Source organism: Primulina huaijiensis, chromosome 15 (genome assembly GCF_012295235.1).
Source record: "Primulina huaijiensis isolate GDHJ02 chromosome 15, ASM1229523v2, whole genome shotgun sequence".
Taxonomy (NCBI): Eukaryota; Viridiplantae; Streptophyta; class Magnoliopsida; order Lamiales; family Gesneriaceae; genus Primulina; species Primulina huaijiensis.
The window spans coordinates 21,339,913-21,357,754 of record NC_133320.1 but is presented as its reverse complement, the minus strand read 5'-3'; the positions used below and the strand labels follow the sequence as shown (position 1 = coordinate 21,357,754).

The 17,842-nt window shown below is 27.7% G+C and overlaps 1 protein-coding gene across 1 annotated transcript; it reads right to left on the bottom strand.

Annotated features, from left to right (window-relative positions):
- Nucleotides 1-1,023, bottom strand: LOC140958316 (putative 4-hydroxy-4-methyl-2-oxoglutarate aldolase 2). The gene is made up of 2 exons (XM_073415731.1): nucleotides 892-1,023; nucleotides 1-745 (listed from the first exon to the last, which is right to left on the bottom strand). The coding sequence occupies exon 2, from the start codon at nucleotides 735-737 to the stop codon at nucleotides 237-239; it is 501 nt and encodes a 166-aa protein (XP_073271832.1). The 5' UTR covers nucleotides 738-745; nucleotides 892-1,023; the 3' UTR covers nucleotides 1-236.
- Between the last annotated feature and the right edge of the window lie 16,819 nt (nucleotides 1,024-17,842).

The window sequence follows — 17,842 nt, the reverse complement described above, 5'->3', positions numbered from 1 at the left end:
TTTTAACAAAATAGTAAATCTTATATTCCAAACAAGAACATAATCTTACAAACACACATCTCAAGCCGGAAGAATACAAAGACTAGAAAGAAAAGTAGACTTAACAAGCACACACAACGATCATCGCCACTTACAGAAACAGCAGCGAAATGAAACACAGAAAGCTTGCATGCATCGACAATTTATTGGACATAAATGGATAGAATAATACATTATGATATGATATCGAGCAAGAGCTAGAGAGAAAGCTCTGTTTTGGATACGATAATACCATCAGTATCTGCATACAACCACTCTCCATCATGAATTTCAGCCCCTGCGATGTAAATCCGGTTGTGCCTCTCACCGTTGCCGTTTTTCTTTGGTTTCTTGGGATGTGCTGCCAATGCTCTAACTCCAATATCACAGCCATTGATATCATCCACATCTCGGACACAACCATAGACAACTACTCCGGCCCAACCATTGTTTCGAGCTGATTGGCTTAGTTTTCCTCCAATCAAAGCACACTTCATGCTTCCTCCACCATCTATCACAAGAACTCTACCATGGCCTTTGCTTGCAACAAACTCTCTAACCAATATGTTGTCCTCAAATACCTTGACAGTGACGATGCGGCCGGAGAACGCTCGACGTTTCCCATAAATTTGGAAGATAGGGGGTAGGATTCGAATGTCACCACTTTCAAGAAATGCTTCATTTGCATCACAAGCGTCGGTGATTGCAAAATAAGCCATGGGTTCCTCTGTAAACAAAAGTAAGCAATCGTAACAGATGATTACATTATAGGAAAGAATGCTAAACGAGCCATGCATTTCTCTAAACAATACAAACCATAATGTATATCTATCATAATGTAGAAAGGAATGTTGTGAAGAATGTGATTCTTACCTTCGACTGTTGAGATTCAGAGATCACAGAAATAGCAAGTGTGAGGCTAGAATCCCAATAGTTTGGGGATTTTATACTGCACTGAGCTCCTAACCTTCGATTATTGTGCCGTCAACTTGCGGTCTACCCACCTACATACAAGTTGCAATTGGTAGGCAAATTTAGCGCTGAAATACCGAAAATAATTTTTTTTTTTAAAATTTAAGTTCGGTATATCGAAAAAATGTTGTTCGATATACCGACAAAATTTTCGGTGTCGATACGGTATCCGGTATGAACTTTTTCATATCGAAAATTCGGTATACCGAATTTCCGGTATCGATATCGGTATGGAAAAATTCCATACCGATATTTATGGTACGGTTACTGTATACCGTACCGTACCCACGCCTAGGCAAATTAATCATTCAATGCAATTATAATGTTTGGTTATATTTATTTATCATACATAAGTCAAATAATTAATTATCTTTTTTTTTCAATAACACTAAAACTAATAACCGCTCCTTTCCATTACGCACGGAATAAATATCACACTAATATAATAGTCTGCAAACCAATAACGAAACCAATATCATTAATCTGCATTCATGGAAATTTTAAAATCTAAAATTTTTTAATTTTTTTAAATTGAGCCACTCGGACTAATATCAATTAAGATAAAATTAATTTATAAAAATAATTTAAAAAATCCACTTGGGCTAAAGCCTGGGTGGTCATATATGTGGTTCCGTCATTGATAGAAATCATTTTAGTCAGGTAAATAATATTAGACAAGCTATGTGCGACAAATTCGCCTGAAAAAATCTTAGTGAGAGGAATCGAATTTTCATTATTGGTCAAATATTCTCCGACTGAAAAAATTGAAATAAAATTATTTTTAATAAGAAAATATTTTAAATAAAATTCTAAATAGTAACTTACTCAATAAAATGTTGTTGTTATTGTTATTATTATTATTATTAGTATTATTATTAAATAATAAAATAATTATTATTGATGTTATGTTAATTAATATATTTATTATTTAGTGTAACTAATCTAAATATATATCTTAATAATATTAAACAATAATGATATAACAACAGCAATAATAAATAAATCATAATACTAATAATTATTTATAATAATATAACAATAAATTATTTATTATTTTGTATATAATATAATAATAAAATATTATTATTATTATTAGATTAGTTTAAGTAAACTAAAACAGTAGGAATTTGTAAAAATATAATAATGGGAAGAGAGAATGATCATTGTCATCCAAACTCAACGGAATGACTATTAATGGTGGACATTCAGGTACCCGTACCCAATACCCGACCCAATCGTGTATTTACAATACCCGACCCCGGATTATATATATGTCGGGTCAGAACAGGGTATTATTTTTCTTGCCCGATGGGACTGCATAAAGTTATGTATTTTTTGAATACCTATAAATATATTAATTAATAGACAATAACTATAAATTCATTAAAAGAACTCTACTTTCGATCACAACATTATATTAAAAAAAAAATCAAACTAATTCGTATTTTGTGAGACAGATCTCTTATTTAGGTCATTCATAAAAAAATATCACTTTTTATACTAAGAGTATTACTTTTTATTGTGAATATCGGTAGGGTTGACCCGTCTCACAGATAAAGATTCGTGAAACCGTCTCACAATAGACCTACTCGAATTGACAAAAACTTGTGTGAGACGGTCTCACTGATCGTATTTTGTGAAACGAATCTCTTATTTGAGTCATCTATAAAAAAATATTACGTTACAAATATTACTTTTTATTGTAAATATCGATATGATTTAACCCGTTTAACCCTTTATAATGCGCCTAAGCAAAAGCGAATATCTGATATGTTTCACATGTCACACAATAATTGCCGAGTTGATAGAATAGCTGGCATGAAAAATACCTGACATTTAACATTTAATGAGTCAGAATGGACCTCCCACAAATATGCAATTAAAAAACGTGTCTTTCCCATTGGACCACCAAATTTATTGGACTCAAATATAGGTTAATTTAAAATCAAAATAATATTTCTACTCTTGATTTTGTCGGTTTTTCTGTTTCTATTTATTTTAAATAACTTTTTTTTAAAAAAAAAAAAAATGGGGGGAAGATAGGTACCTATTTGGTAGCTGAAAATACTTCTACTTGAAACGCAGACAAATATTTTGAAATGGTTGAAGAAAATATTAATAAGATGTATTTTTTTGAGTATATATATTTTAAAAATGATATTATAAAATTTATTACAAATATTATCAAATAAAATTAGGAAAATTAGTGTATGCATAAATATATATTTATAAAAATGTAAGAAAAAAACTATATATGTGTGTGTGTGTGTGTGTGTCTGCAGAGTTTTATGCTACATTTAGTTAAATTTGCTAAAATGCATTTGCTAAATATGACCGTAATGGACTAAATGTTTAATGATAAAAATATAATGAATAGATTATTAAATTTGAAATCTTTTTGATTTTATTTTTAAAATTCAAATTTGAATTTGATGTATCTTGAAAATATAAATTATATTTAAATGTATATATTGATTATATCATTTTATTTAATTTTGATCTCTAAAATGTAAAATAAAATATAATTTTTTTAGATAATATTATTTTTATATCTTTTTTTATAAAAGAAGTTGGAAAACACTACGGGGTTTTAAATGATTTGAACCGACTCTTTTTGGAAATTCAAAATAAGTCACGAGGATTCGTACCACAACCCATAACCTCTCTTTCTTATAAATTTTTCGAAGAAAAAATTGTAAAATATTTTGGCAAATTATTAAGTTTCGTGAATCTTTTAAATTTTAAAAAAATACCTTTAATAATAAAATAATAATTCTATATATCTAATTGAAAGGAAATATAATTTTCGTATTAAATTTATTTCGTAAGATTAATTTTTCTTGTTGATATGATTTTGAATATTTAAATATGATTTTGTCTTTTTTAGATAATGTGATAATTATGCTAAAATTTTTGTGATATGATATCTTTGTTTGAAAAGAGTTTGTTTCTAATAAAACTCTTACTTTTCATATTGTGTATGTTTCCTTGTTGATAAACCATAGGACTATAAATAAGATGATTCATCTCATGCAAAGAGGGGTGATTTACGCTAAAGCACACACATACTATTGCACTTTTGCACACCATAAACTTTAGAGAAAATAATCTATAAAATTGTTGCTGATCAAAAAATGTTAAATCCACGTGTTGCCGTGATTGTTGGAGACATCCGCAGACAACAACTGTGAAGGAGTTGGCTGAAGATTTGTTTTTGTTGCTCCAGTTTTGGCATCGTGTTTTGCTTCTTTATATATTGTTTTAACATGGTTCTTTGTTTTAGGAAGCATTTGATTTTCACAACGTGTTGAGAAATTTGGTTTTTGATTAAAATCACTAGTGATAGTTTTTATGTAAACTCGTTGGTTTTCTGGTGATTATTTTTGCTCTGAGCAAAATTTATTCCATTCCATCGTATTTACTTAAAGTTAATTTGTGTTACAAACTTATATATTCCTTTGCATGTTGTCTGAAATGTTGTAACATTTCATGTAACACTTAATTTTGATAAACACAAATTTACGGTCACATACGATCTTGCCTGTCTTTGCTGTTAGACAAAATATACCTTATACCTTACAACTACAAGTAATATCAGAGCATACTCTTGATATAGTAAGTGCTGATCATGACTATTTTGTTTAACATATTTGCTTATTATAATGGACACATCACTTGCAAATGCAGTACTGCGACCACCAGTGTTAAATGGTTCTAACTACAGCCTATAGAAGGTCAAAATCAGATTTTATATAAAGTCCATATATTAAAGGGCATGGCAGCGTGTTATTAGTGGTCGGACTCCACCGAAGAGGATAGATGAAGATGGTGATAGCCTCGTAAAACCGGAAAGTGATTGGACTGTCGATGAAGTATAGGTTTCGAATTACAACTCAAAGGCGTTGAATGCAATCTTTTCTTCAGTCGACTTGAACATGTTCGGTTTAATTACAAACTGTGTATTGGCGAATGATGCTTGAGAAAGACAAAACAATTAATATCCAATAACTATAAACTCATTAAAAGAACTCTACTTTCAATCACAACATTATATTTTAAAAAATCAAACTAATATTATACCAAAGTAATGCAATTATAGAAGTGATCTCAATTCAATTACCTAGATTTCCAAATCACGATGTTTAAAAATTATTAAAACCAAACTTTTTAAAATTTTGGTTGAAATATATATATAATTTCATGATCATTATTATATTTCATGATCTCGTAATTTAAATATATTAACAAATATTAAATATATTATCAAATATCTCGTAATATAAATATCATCAAATGTTATAAAGTTACTATCAAATATCTCGTAATGTCATGATCATTATTAAATATATTTTTAGTATATTAATATAAATATCATCAAATGTTATAAAGTTATCTCATATAGCTGGTAAATTAAATGATATCAGATAATATATTTAACATGCCTTATAAATCCGTACTTTTTTATTCTTTTACTTATATCATAAATGATATATTTAAAAAAAATGGCATAAATTATTTAGAGTAGGTCTCTTGTGAGACGATCTCACGTATCTTTATCTATGAGACGGGTCAACTCTACTTATATTCACAATAAAAAATAATACTTTTAGCATAAAAAGTAATACTTTTTCATAGATGATCCAAATAAGATATTCGTCTCACAAAATACGACCCGTAAGACCGTCTCACACAAGTTTTTGTCAATTATTTATATACCGTTTCTAAGTTTTACCAACAACTTATTTTCTCATTTCCTCAAATTTGGAGTGGAAAAATAATTTAATATTAAAAAGTGTGATAATATTAAATTTGGAAGAAATTAATAAAATATATTAATTTATTATAAAGTATATTATATATATATATTTTAAAAAAATATAAAAAATTCTAAAATTTTTTATTATAAATTATTTGTATTATTTGGTTGCTTAATATTGTACATTTTATTTTATAATATTTAAAATTGTTTTGTAATTAATATTTTAAAGAAGGAGAATATTGATTTTATGAAAGAACGAGAATATCATGATATTTTAATTAAATGTGATGTCTATAAAAAAGTTGTTTGGAGTTTTTTGGGGCTTCAACCAATGTTTTGGTAATCGAACCGATGATCGAATCGATTCACCTTTAAAAATAGTTCGACAAGTCCGATCGGTTGAATCGACAATCGGACTAGAAAACGTTATATTATATAAAATATTAATATGTTAATAATATATTTAAAATTCTAAATATCTTGAATATTTATATATAAAAATAAAAAATATATTTATTTAAATTTTAAATCTAAACAATATAAAAATAATCACATATATTACATATATATATATAATAATAAAAAATAAATGAATAAAAATAAGATATAATATTACTAAAATAATAATTTTTATAAAATTTAAAATCAAAATAATCATATATATTAATAACAAAAAATAAAAAAAGCAAATTTTTTTTCTCATGTGAGAAACAGTGAGATTAGTTCTTGACCGGTTTGACGGGTTCTGACCTATCTGACAAGTTCTTGACCCATTTTGATTAATTTGACTGGTCAAACGATTTTGAATATTGTCCATGCTAGAATTGTGATCGATTTTCGATCGAACTGATCAGTCTGATTTTAAAAGCATTGTTTCAACATTTTGTAGATGCATTAAGAATTATGATTCACCTGGAGCAAAAGCGAATATCTGATATGTTTCACATGTCACACAATAATTGTTAGGGTATGCATTCGGTAACCGAACCGGATTAACCATAACAAAACAAACCAAAATATTTATCCATAATCGAATCGATCGAATTAATTTTTATAACCGATGAAAATCGAACCAAATTAAAATCGGTCCGATTAGCTTTAAAAAAATTTGTGATTAAACTTTAATTATATATGTAGTTTTTCTTGAACACTATAGTCTACACAAATGAAAAAAAACATAAAATCACACACATCACAAATGTATAAGTTTTGTTTGAACAAAATTATTACATGTTTTTTTTATAAAATAACATAACATGGGTGGGCTGCGTCTCGACCGGTGACGAGAGATGGGTGGGCGGCGGATGAATTCAAGAGTGGATAATAGAGAAGTGAGAATGAGAAAACCAAAGTGTTTAGAATTAGATTAGAATTATGGTTGATTTTAAAGTTAAAAATTTAAAAGTTATAAAAATTGATAAATAATAACAATTATTAAATAATAGTATTTATTATATCGGTTATTTCGATTAAACGGTTTTAAAATTTTGAAAACCGTAACCGAACCGAATTAACCGATATAACTGAATTTTTTTTAATTTGAAAACCGAATTTCTGAAATAAACTAACCGAATTTTTGAATTGACTCAGTTCGATCAGTTAATTCGATTTAACCGAAATCTTGTTCATCTCTAATAATTGCCGAGATAATGGAATAGCTGGAATGAAAAATACACGACACATTAAACATTTAATGAGTCAGCATGGTACCACAAATATGCAATAAAAAAAACGTGGCTTCCCATTGGACCAACAAATTTATTGGACTCAAATATAGGTTAATTTGAGACTAACAATATTTCTACTCTTGATTTTGTCGGGTTGTTTTTTCTGTTTCTATTTATTTTAAATAACTTTTTTTTATAAAAAAAAATGGGGAAGATAGATACCTATTTGGTGGCTGAAATACTTCCACTTGAAACGCAGACAAATATTATTTTGAAAGAACCAATAAAACACAACATTTTATTGTTCAAATGGTTGAAGAAAATATTAAAAAGATGTATTTTTTGAATATATATATTTTAAAAATGAAATTATAAAATTTATTACAAATATTATCAAATAAAATTAGGAAAATTAATGTATGCATAAATATATATTTATAAAAATGTAAGGAAAAAAAAACACTATGATATATATATATATATGTGTGTGTGTGTGTGTGTGTGTGTGTGTGTATGCTAAATTTAGTTAAATTTGCTAAAATACATTCGCTAAATATGAGCGTAATGGACTAAATGTTTAATGATAAACTAGATATTTGGCACACGCGGTGCGTGTGTACGGTGTTTTTTATAATTATCGATAGACTAAAGTGATATTTGACAAATTATCGAAGGACTAAAGTGCTATTTGAATAGTTGTAATTTAAAAAAAATTAAAAAAAAGTTTTTTTGAAATTTTAAAAAAATTAAAACAAAAATGTAATTGTGATATAAAATAAGGACAAAATTGAGAAATCAAAAAACAGACCAACTTTTTTGTCTCTATAAGAGAGATTCTTAATAGATAGTAATAGATATATAAAGAATAGATTATTAAATGTGAAATTTTTTTCATTTTATTTTTAAAATTCAAATTTGAATTTGATGTATCTTGAAAATATAAACTATATTTAAATGTATATATATATATTGATTATATCATTTTATTTAATTTCGATCTCTAAAATGTAAAATAAAATATAATTTTTTACATAATATTATTTTTCCATCTTTTTTATAAAAGAAGTTGTAAAACACTACGGGGTTTTAAATAATTTGAACCGACCCTTCTGAAAATTCAAAATAAATGGATTCGTACCACAACCCATAACCTCCCTTTCTTATAGAATTTTCGAAGAAAAAATTGTAAAATATTTTGGCAAATTATTAAGTTTCGTGTATCTTTTAAATTTTTTAAAAAAGACCCTTAATAAAAAATAATAATTTTATGTATCTAACATCTATTTAAAAAAATACATGCAAATAAAGTGTGTGAATTATAATGCATAATTAATACCATGGATGGGCCTGCTACCCCGACGCATCCCTAGTTCAAGTAGAAAGCAGACCAATGAAGGGCTCATGTATTTTCCTATAAATATCAAGTTTGAATGTATAATTCATTCATTCACTATATTATTTTTGAGCAGCACTTTTAGCTGTTCTCCACTTATATACTCAGTCTCTGACTTGAGCGTCGGAGGGGCTACGCGGGGATACCTTCTCGAGCCCCTTCTAATGGTTTTCTTCGTGATTTCAGGCTCATGGCAAATTCGAAGCATGCGTCTGGACTAGTGTCACTTGCTGGAATCGGACCCTAAATTTTCAGTGAATATCAATAATATATACTATAACATAGCAAGAAATGTTGAGGTTACTGACCAGCAGGGAGTAGTAAAAATTTTGGTTCCATAGTATTCGTCCCCCATGGTAAAATTTATACGACTTTTAAGTATAAAATATTTTTATTTTATTTTTAGCAAAAAATTTATCAAAATATTATATATCTTCTTCTGTAATAAAGTGTGTGAATTAAAATGCATAATTATAGGAATATCATATATCGTAAAATCCATAAATTTCTATAAAATAATAATTTCACATTAAAATTCTACGTGCCCAAACATTCAAAATGGAACTTCTAATTCCAAATCCCATTTTTGCCTAATTACAAATGCATTATTAATATTTGACATTTACCTCTCTACAATGTTATATTTTATATGCTTAAAAAAGGTGATAAGTGGTAAATACCATGGAGGTAAATCCAAAACACTAATTGTTTATCTCGCGTCAATCAAGTCACGAATTACAAAATTACAATATTATATTTCATATATTTTTTTAATGTATATTAATTAATTATCGAGAATGAATTTTTTTAATTTATTATCTTATATAAATTTAATCAATCAAACTAAATATATTATTATTTATCCAATATTATTTCGCATCATAATCGAATATTTTTATAATCGCAATATTACACGTGAACACAATCTCATCAACCCAACTAAATGGATCTTAAAAATAAATAAAATAATAGATTTTATATAATTGTTAAATTATTATTAAAAAAATTATTGACAATGCTTTATTTTTAGATACATTACATAAATAAAAATTGATAATAATTTTTTTAGGAGATATATTAAAAAAAAAATTTTTAAAAAAAGACAGTAACCATTTTGGCCCAACATAAAACATGTTGTTTGCTCAATTATTTGTTAATTTTAAATAATGAATAAAAAAGATATTAACCAGATTTGAAGAAAATAATCAATACACTTGCAAGATTAACGTGGGACAAGAATCTCATTAGCCACTACCTTCACATTATCCTTTTTTTTTTATCTCAAGACATGTCACTAAAATAATATTTTTAATAAAATTTAAAATCAAAATAAATATATGACTAGACCCATCAAGATTAGGCCCAATCCAGATTCTCGACTCCCGCCCATCCCAGCTCAGTCTCTAACTTGAGCGATGTAGGGGGTACGTCGAGACACCATCTCGGCCCCCTTCTAACGGTCTTTTTCGTGATTTCAGGCCTAAAGTAAATTCGAGGTCTGCATTTGTACTGCTATCACCTGTTGGAACCGAACCCTAAATTTTCATTGAGTATAAATAGATTTTTTTTAATGTGAGAATTGGTCGGACTGGTTGTTGACGTGTTCCGACCGATCTTATCGGTTCTTGACCGATTTTAACCAGTTTGATTGATCAAACGATTTTTAGTATTATCCAGATCGTAGCATGTGATAAATCGAATTTTGAAAATAATATTCCAACATTGTAAATGGAGTAAAACTTATGATGCACCTCGAGTGGAAGCCAATATTTGATTTGTTTTACATGTCACCAAAGGCGGATCTAGAATTTCGACTATGTGAGGGTCGCTTATAAAATATAGACAAAATATTAAAGAAGAAAGACAAAAATTCCATCAGTTATATTCAACTAAACATAAATAGTACGTTTTAAAAATAAAATTTCTAACTAAAAATAATTCGACGTTCCTTAAAATTTTCAAATTCTTCAATTATAACATTTATACAAATATTTTAAACAATTTCTCTTTCAATAAATATCATCAATACATCAGAGAGAAAATCATCATCTATTTTGCTCCGAAGCCTAATTTTGACGATATTCATAGTTGAGAATGACCGTTCTGCAGTAACGGTAGAACCTGGAAGAATCAGCAGACTCAGCACCTGATAATAAAAAATACTTTTCATAGATGATAACTTTAAAAGTAATAAAATATTAAAAAAATTAAAAGTAAATCAATTATTAAAAAAAGAAAAAAAAAACTAAGATTCGAACCAGTGTTTACTCGTATAAAAACTCTTGTCTTGTCATGAAGATATATGCTCTTTAATTTATTGTAGTGGACCGTGTATATATATATATATAATTTTTCAAAAATTAATATCAACTAAAAAATTTAAAAAATTTGGGGGGCTGTGGCTTTAGTGGACTCTAATGTTAAATCCGTCCCGACATGTCACACAAAGGATTGCCGAGTTGATAGAATAGCTGGCATGTACATTTAATGAGACGGTCCTCCCACAAATATGCAATTAAAAAACGTTGTTTCCCAGTGGACCACCAAAATTTTTGGACTCAAATATAGGTTAATTTGAGATTAATAATATTTCCACTCTTGATTTTGTCCGTTTGTTTTTTCTGTTTCTATTTATTTTAAATAACTTTTTTAAAAAAAAAAAATGGGGAAGATAGGTACCTATTTGGTAGGTGAAAATACTTCTACTTGTAACGCAGACAAATATTTTGAAATGGTAGAAGAAAATATTAATAAGATGTATTTTTTTGAATATATATATTTTAAAAATGATATTATAAAATTTATTACAAATATTATCATATAAAATTAGGAAAATTAGTGTATGCATAAATATATATTTATAAATATGTAAGAAAAAAACTATATATGAATTTGATGAATCTTGAAAATTTAAACTATATTTAAATGTATATCTTGATTATATCATTTTATTTAATTTTAATATCTAAAATGTAAAATAAAATATAAATTTTTTACATAATATTATTTTTCCATCTTTTTTATAAAAGAAGTTGGAAAACACTACGGGGTTTGAAATAATTTGAACCGACCCTTTTGAAAATTCAAAATAAGACACGAGGATTCGTACCACAACCCATAACCTCTCTTTCTTATAAAATTTTCGAAGAAAAAATTGTAAAATATTTTGGAAAATTATTAAGTTTCATGTATCTTTTAAATTTAAAAAAAAAACCCTTAATAAAAAATAATAATTTTATGTATCTAATTGAAGGGAAATATAATTTCCGTATTAAATTTATTTTACAAGATTAATTTTTCTTTGTTGATATGATTTTTAATATTTAAATATGGTTTTGTCTTTCTAGATAATGTGATAATTATGCTAAGATTTTTGTGATATGATATCTTTGTTTAAAAAGAGTTTGTTTCTAATAAAATTCTTATTTTTCATATTGTGTAGGTTTCCTTATTGGTAAACCATAGGGCTATAAATAAGAGTGTTCATCTCATGCAAAGAAGGGTGATTTACGCTGAAGTACACAAAAACTATTGCACCTTTCCACGCCATAAATTTTAGAGAAAATAATCTACAAAGTTGCTGCTGATCGAAGAATGCTGAATCCACATGTTGTCGTGATTGTTCGAGACATCTGCAGATAACAACTGTGAAGGAGTTGGCTCAAAATCAGATTTTATATAAAGTCCATAGATGAAAGGGCATGACAGCGTGTTATAAGTGGTTGGACTCCACCGAAGAGGATAGACGAAGATGGTGATAGCCTGATAAAACCTGAAAGTGATTGGACTATCGATGAAGTACATGTTTCGAATTACAACTCAAAGGCGTTGAATGCAATCTTTTCTTCAGTCGACTTGAACATGTTCAGGTTAATTACAAACTGTGTATCGACCAAGGATGTTTGGGAAATCCTTCAGAAGCATTGTGAAGGTTCTGAAAGTGTGAGGAGAACAAAGTTGAGAATGCTGAGAATGGAAGAAACCGAGACAATCATTGATTATGATCGACGTATCCGGGAGATAGCCAATGAAGCATTCAGTCTGGGTGATCCCAACTCTGATCCTTGCCCGAAAGGTTCAACATAAAAATATGCGCAATTGATGAGGCTAAGGATGCAACTCAGATAGCCTTGGAGGATTTGATAAGTTCACTTCGTACCTTCGAATTGAACATGGGCATGCAGAAAAAAGACAAGGGAAAAACTATTGCATTCCAAGTTTCTAATTATTCGTATAATGATCTTCTTCAACTATCCCAAGAGGTTAATGAATCACACCTTTGTGAGGACTCTATCTCCTATATCAAAAAGAAATTTGGAGATTATTTAAGAGAATCAGAGACAAAAAGAAGACTGGACAACCATCAAAGTTTCCTAGTCTACCAGTCCCTGAAAAACCACAGAAGTTTCCTGCCCAAAGCCAGTTTCGACCAAGAAGTAAAGGAAATTGTCAGCTTAATCCAAAGAGGTATGATTCAGTGCAATGCAGAGAATACAATGAATTTGGACATTATGCTAATGAATGTGCAAATAGAACTCGCAACAATAAAAAGTACAATGTTGCTTTAAGCGATGAAGAATCTGATAAAGAGGAATCTAATGAAGAAAACAATCACACCTCCTTGACTGCACTTTTGGTAGAAAAACGTTGGCTGCATGTAAATCTTTTAGGTGTTGTTTTTGGTGTTGCCACACCTGGGCGCAACACATGTTCAAAATCGTGGTGTTTAAAATCTACAACTTTTGAAAACTCAAGTGCGGATGATGATTTGGAAGCTGATGATGATGAAATCACTATTGAGAGTGTACAGAAACTTTATGAAAAGTTGTATGCTGATTGGATTAAAAGAAATAAGCTTAATTCAACTCTAATGAAGGAGAACACTGAACTGAAAGATGTAGTTGCCAAATATATTAAATAATATATTTAAAATTCTAAAGATCTTAAATATATATATATAAATAAAAAAATATATTTATCTAAATTTTAAATCCAATAAATATAAAAATAATTACATATAATTATTAAAAAAATAAATAAATAAAAAATAAGATATAATATTACTAAAATAATATTTTTTATAAAATTTAAAATCAAAATAATCATATATATTAATAACAAAAAATAAAAAAAGCAAATTTTTTTTTCATGTGAGACTAGTTCTTGATCGGTTTGACGGGTTCTTACCTATCTGATCAGTTCTTGACCCATTTCGATTGATTTGACTGGTCAAACGATTGTGTATATTGTCCATGCTAGAATCGTGATCGATTTTCGATCGAACTGATCAATCCGATTTTAAAAACACTGTTTCGACATTTTGTAAATGCACTAAGAATTTTGATGCACCTGAAGCAAAAGCGAATATCTGATATGTTTCACATGTCACACAATAGTTGCCGAGTTAATGGAATAGCTGGCATGAAAAATATCTGAAACATTTAACATTTAATGGAAAATACGACGTTGTTTCCCATTGGACCACCAAATTTTTTGGACTCAAATAAGGTTAATTTGAGATTAATAATATTTCTACTCTTGATTTTGTCGGTTTGTTTTTTCTGTTTCTATTTATTTTTAATAACTTTTTTTTTTTTAAAAAAATGGGAAGATACGTACCTATTTGGTAGCTGAAAATACTTCTATTTGATACGCAAACAAATATTTTTTGAAAGAACCAATCAAACACAACATTTTATTGTTGAAATGGTTGGAGTAAATATTAATAAGATGTATTTTTTTGAATATATATATTTTAAAAATGAAACTATAAAATTTATTAAAAAATTATTATCAAATAAATCAGGAAAATTAGTGTATGCATAAATATAATTTATAAAAATGTAAGAAAAAACGTGTTTTTTTTCCAGTGCACGTAATGTGAATTGATCGATAAGAGTACAAAAAATAAAAAAAAAATGTGTAAATTACATTATCAAAATATTGTTTTCTCATAATAAAAAAATAATAAACTTTATCACTATAGCTTATTGATATCAACCTACCAATTTGTGAGAGACATCTAGACAACAAACCCTCCACAATTAGAAGAAAACAAATAATAATGAGCTTTGCCTAAAAATATTTCCCCGACGGGGTTTCAAATAATTTGAACCGACAATTTTGAAAATTCAAAATAAGTCACGACGATTCGAACCACAACCAGAGCCGTACCTTTTGGCTCAGGGCCCGGCCTAATAAGGAGCCCAAATTTATATATANNATTATTTTTTCTCTAATCTACCCCAAATCTCAACCCTGATTTTTGTTCTCATTCAACAAATAAATTTTACGGTCCCCTACTTCTTTTAAGCCTGAAAGTAAGTAATTTTTTTCATTAATTATGCTTTATTTCTATTTCAAATCTTCTTTATAAATACACATTTATATTTGTAGATTATTCTATTAAAACATCTGTACTGAAAATGAAATTTACTTGTGATATGAGCATTATAATGTGTTTAGAGATCATGTTAATTAAATATATAACTAAAGCACACATCGTATGATTTAAATTTTTTAATGAGTTATAATTGAATTATGAGTTTTATATAAATTTTATGCGCGCCTTTTGTAGTTTTTACAATTAAAGAGACTAAAAGTGTAGTTTCTACGATAATTATCTTCGATCAACAATGTCGCAAGATAGACTAAATGAGTTAACTATGTTGTCGATTGAGAAAGAAATGGTCTGACAATTGGATTACACAAATTTGATAAATATTTTCGTCTCTAAAAAACTAGACGAGTATTATTTATGTGGTTATTTTAAATATTTATTGAGTTGTTATTGATGTAATATATTGATTTTGATATATTTATGTATTTATTATTATATTTGTTATTTGAAAATTGAATTTTATATTTATTACTGCAACAAGAGGGCCCATTTTTCATTTTTCGTTTCAGGCCTCATTCAACACAAATACGGCTCTGAGTCTGACCACAACCCATAACCTCTCTTTCTTATAAAATTTTCGACGAAATATTTGTAAAATGTTTTGGAAAATTATTAAGTTTCGTTTATCTTTTAAATTTTAAAAAAGACCCTTAATAAAAATAATAAATTTATTTATCTAATATATATTTAAAAAATACATGCAAATAAAGTGTGTGAATTATAATGCATAATTATAGGAATATCATATTTTTATGAAGTTCGAAAAAATAATATTTAAAAATGATTTTTATATGCTCATAGTTCAAATCTCATTAAATCTATTCAATATGACAAATATTTCATTTAAAATGAGACAAAACCACCCCCAATGTAATTTTATGTCATCCCAACCTCAAAACACGTTTTTACACTTTGCTGGGTGCTAGGGCGGTCACATTTTACTGCCTTAGCACGGACCTCTCGGCCAAAACACCAAAAATCCAGAGCTAGGCGCGTTGGGCGGTCAAATCGTACCGTTGGGGCGCGCTCTGCACACAGCTAGCAACAATAAAGATTGCTTCCGAAACACCTCTTCCCTTCATAATTTTGAAAAAATGATAAATATGAAAGTTGTAGTTCTATGTTTTGGCTTGCATTCTCAATTGATCTCAAGTCATTAATAATCATAATATTATATGTGAACACAATCTCATCAATCCAACTAAACGGGCCCTAAAAATAAATAAATTAATAGAATTATTAAATTATTATAAATAAAAAATTATTGATGATGGTTTATTTTTTACATAAATAAAAATTGATATTAATTTTTTTAGGAGAGATTAAACTTCTTTAAAAAAAGATATTGACCATTTTGGCCCAACATAAAACGTGTTGTTTGCTCAATTCTTTGTTAATTTAAAGAATGAATGTATGTCTATTTTATGTTTTATTGCTTCTTTAAATTATCATATTATTATTATACGTAGTGAATAAAATAATATCATTTTTAATAAAAAAAAATGATCAAGATTTAATTTTTATTTATTTATTTTGACATTGAGAGTTACTTAAATTTTAGTGTGCGTTATCGTGTAATCTTCAACTCGTAACAAATTAGCCCCTATGCTGAATTAATTTTCCATGTTATTTTTCCTATTCATATCTAATAGAAAAAAATTTCAAGAATAAAATCATATTTTAAACAAAAAATCGATGGAAATATCTAAAAAATTGTTTATGTATAATACGTAGGACCGATCGCTTGTCGTTTTATCAATAGATAGTGGTAATTGTGCAATTCAAATATTTTAAACCGCATAGCCGCCCAAACATCATGGGTAGATCGCTCTACCAACATGGACAATTATTGCTCATCAACAATCTCTATTCCAATAATTTTACTTTTTGCAATCAATGAGGATCAAACACATGAACTTGACTCTGATACTAATTGTAGGACCGAGCGCTTGTCGTTTTACTAAAAACTATAGCTAATTGTAATAGTGCAACTCAAAATTTTTAAACCACATAACAGTCCAAACATCATTGTTCGATCGATATCAACAGAGACAATTATTGTACTTCAACATAATACTTTTTGTATAAAAAATTTCAATGAAGATCCAACATTTATTCAACTTTGACATCTCATTTAAAAAATTTTAAAAAAAAACTTTGACATTTCTAAATTCAATGTAACGATTTAGAGGTTCTCACCTGGTTTCTTTGTTATCTAAAATTCAAATTTCCATTATGGTCATAGATTTACTAAATAATAATAATAATAAGAGGGAGAACAATATTTTTAATTTTATAACTTACATAATTTTTCATTCTTGTTATTATTATCAGCTAATTCTCAATTTTAGTCCACTAACTTGCATATTTGTTCACTTTTGGACATTTTTTATGAGAGTGCTAGTGTGACACTGGAAAATAGTGACGTGATGCCGGACATTACTTACGTGTCCGATGTTATACAAACACTCCAGTGAAAAAATACCAAATTTGGAAAAAAAAATGTACAAGTTATTGGACTAAACTGTAAATTGATAGATAAAAGTAATAAAAATAAAAAAAGTTACGTAAGTTACATGATAAAAAAATATTACTTTTTATAATAAAATTATAATAAACTTTATCATTATAGC

Excerpts from the sequence above, each read along its gene's own strand:
- LOC140958316 (XM_073415731.1), bottom strand. The coding sequence starts at position 737 with ATGGCTTATTTTGCAATCACCGACGCTTGTGATGCAAATGAAGCATTT.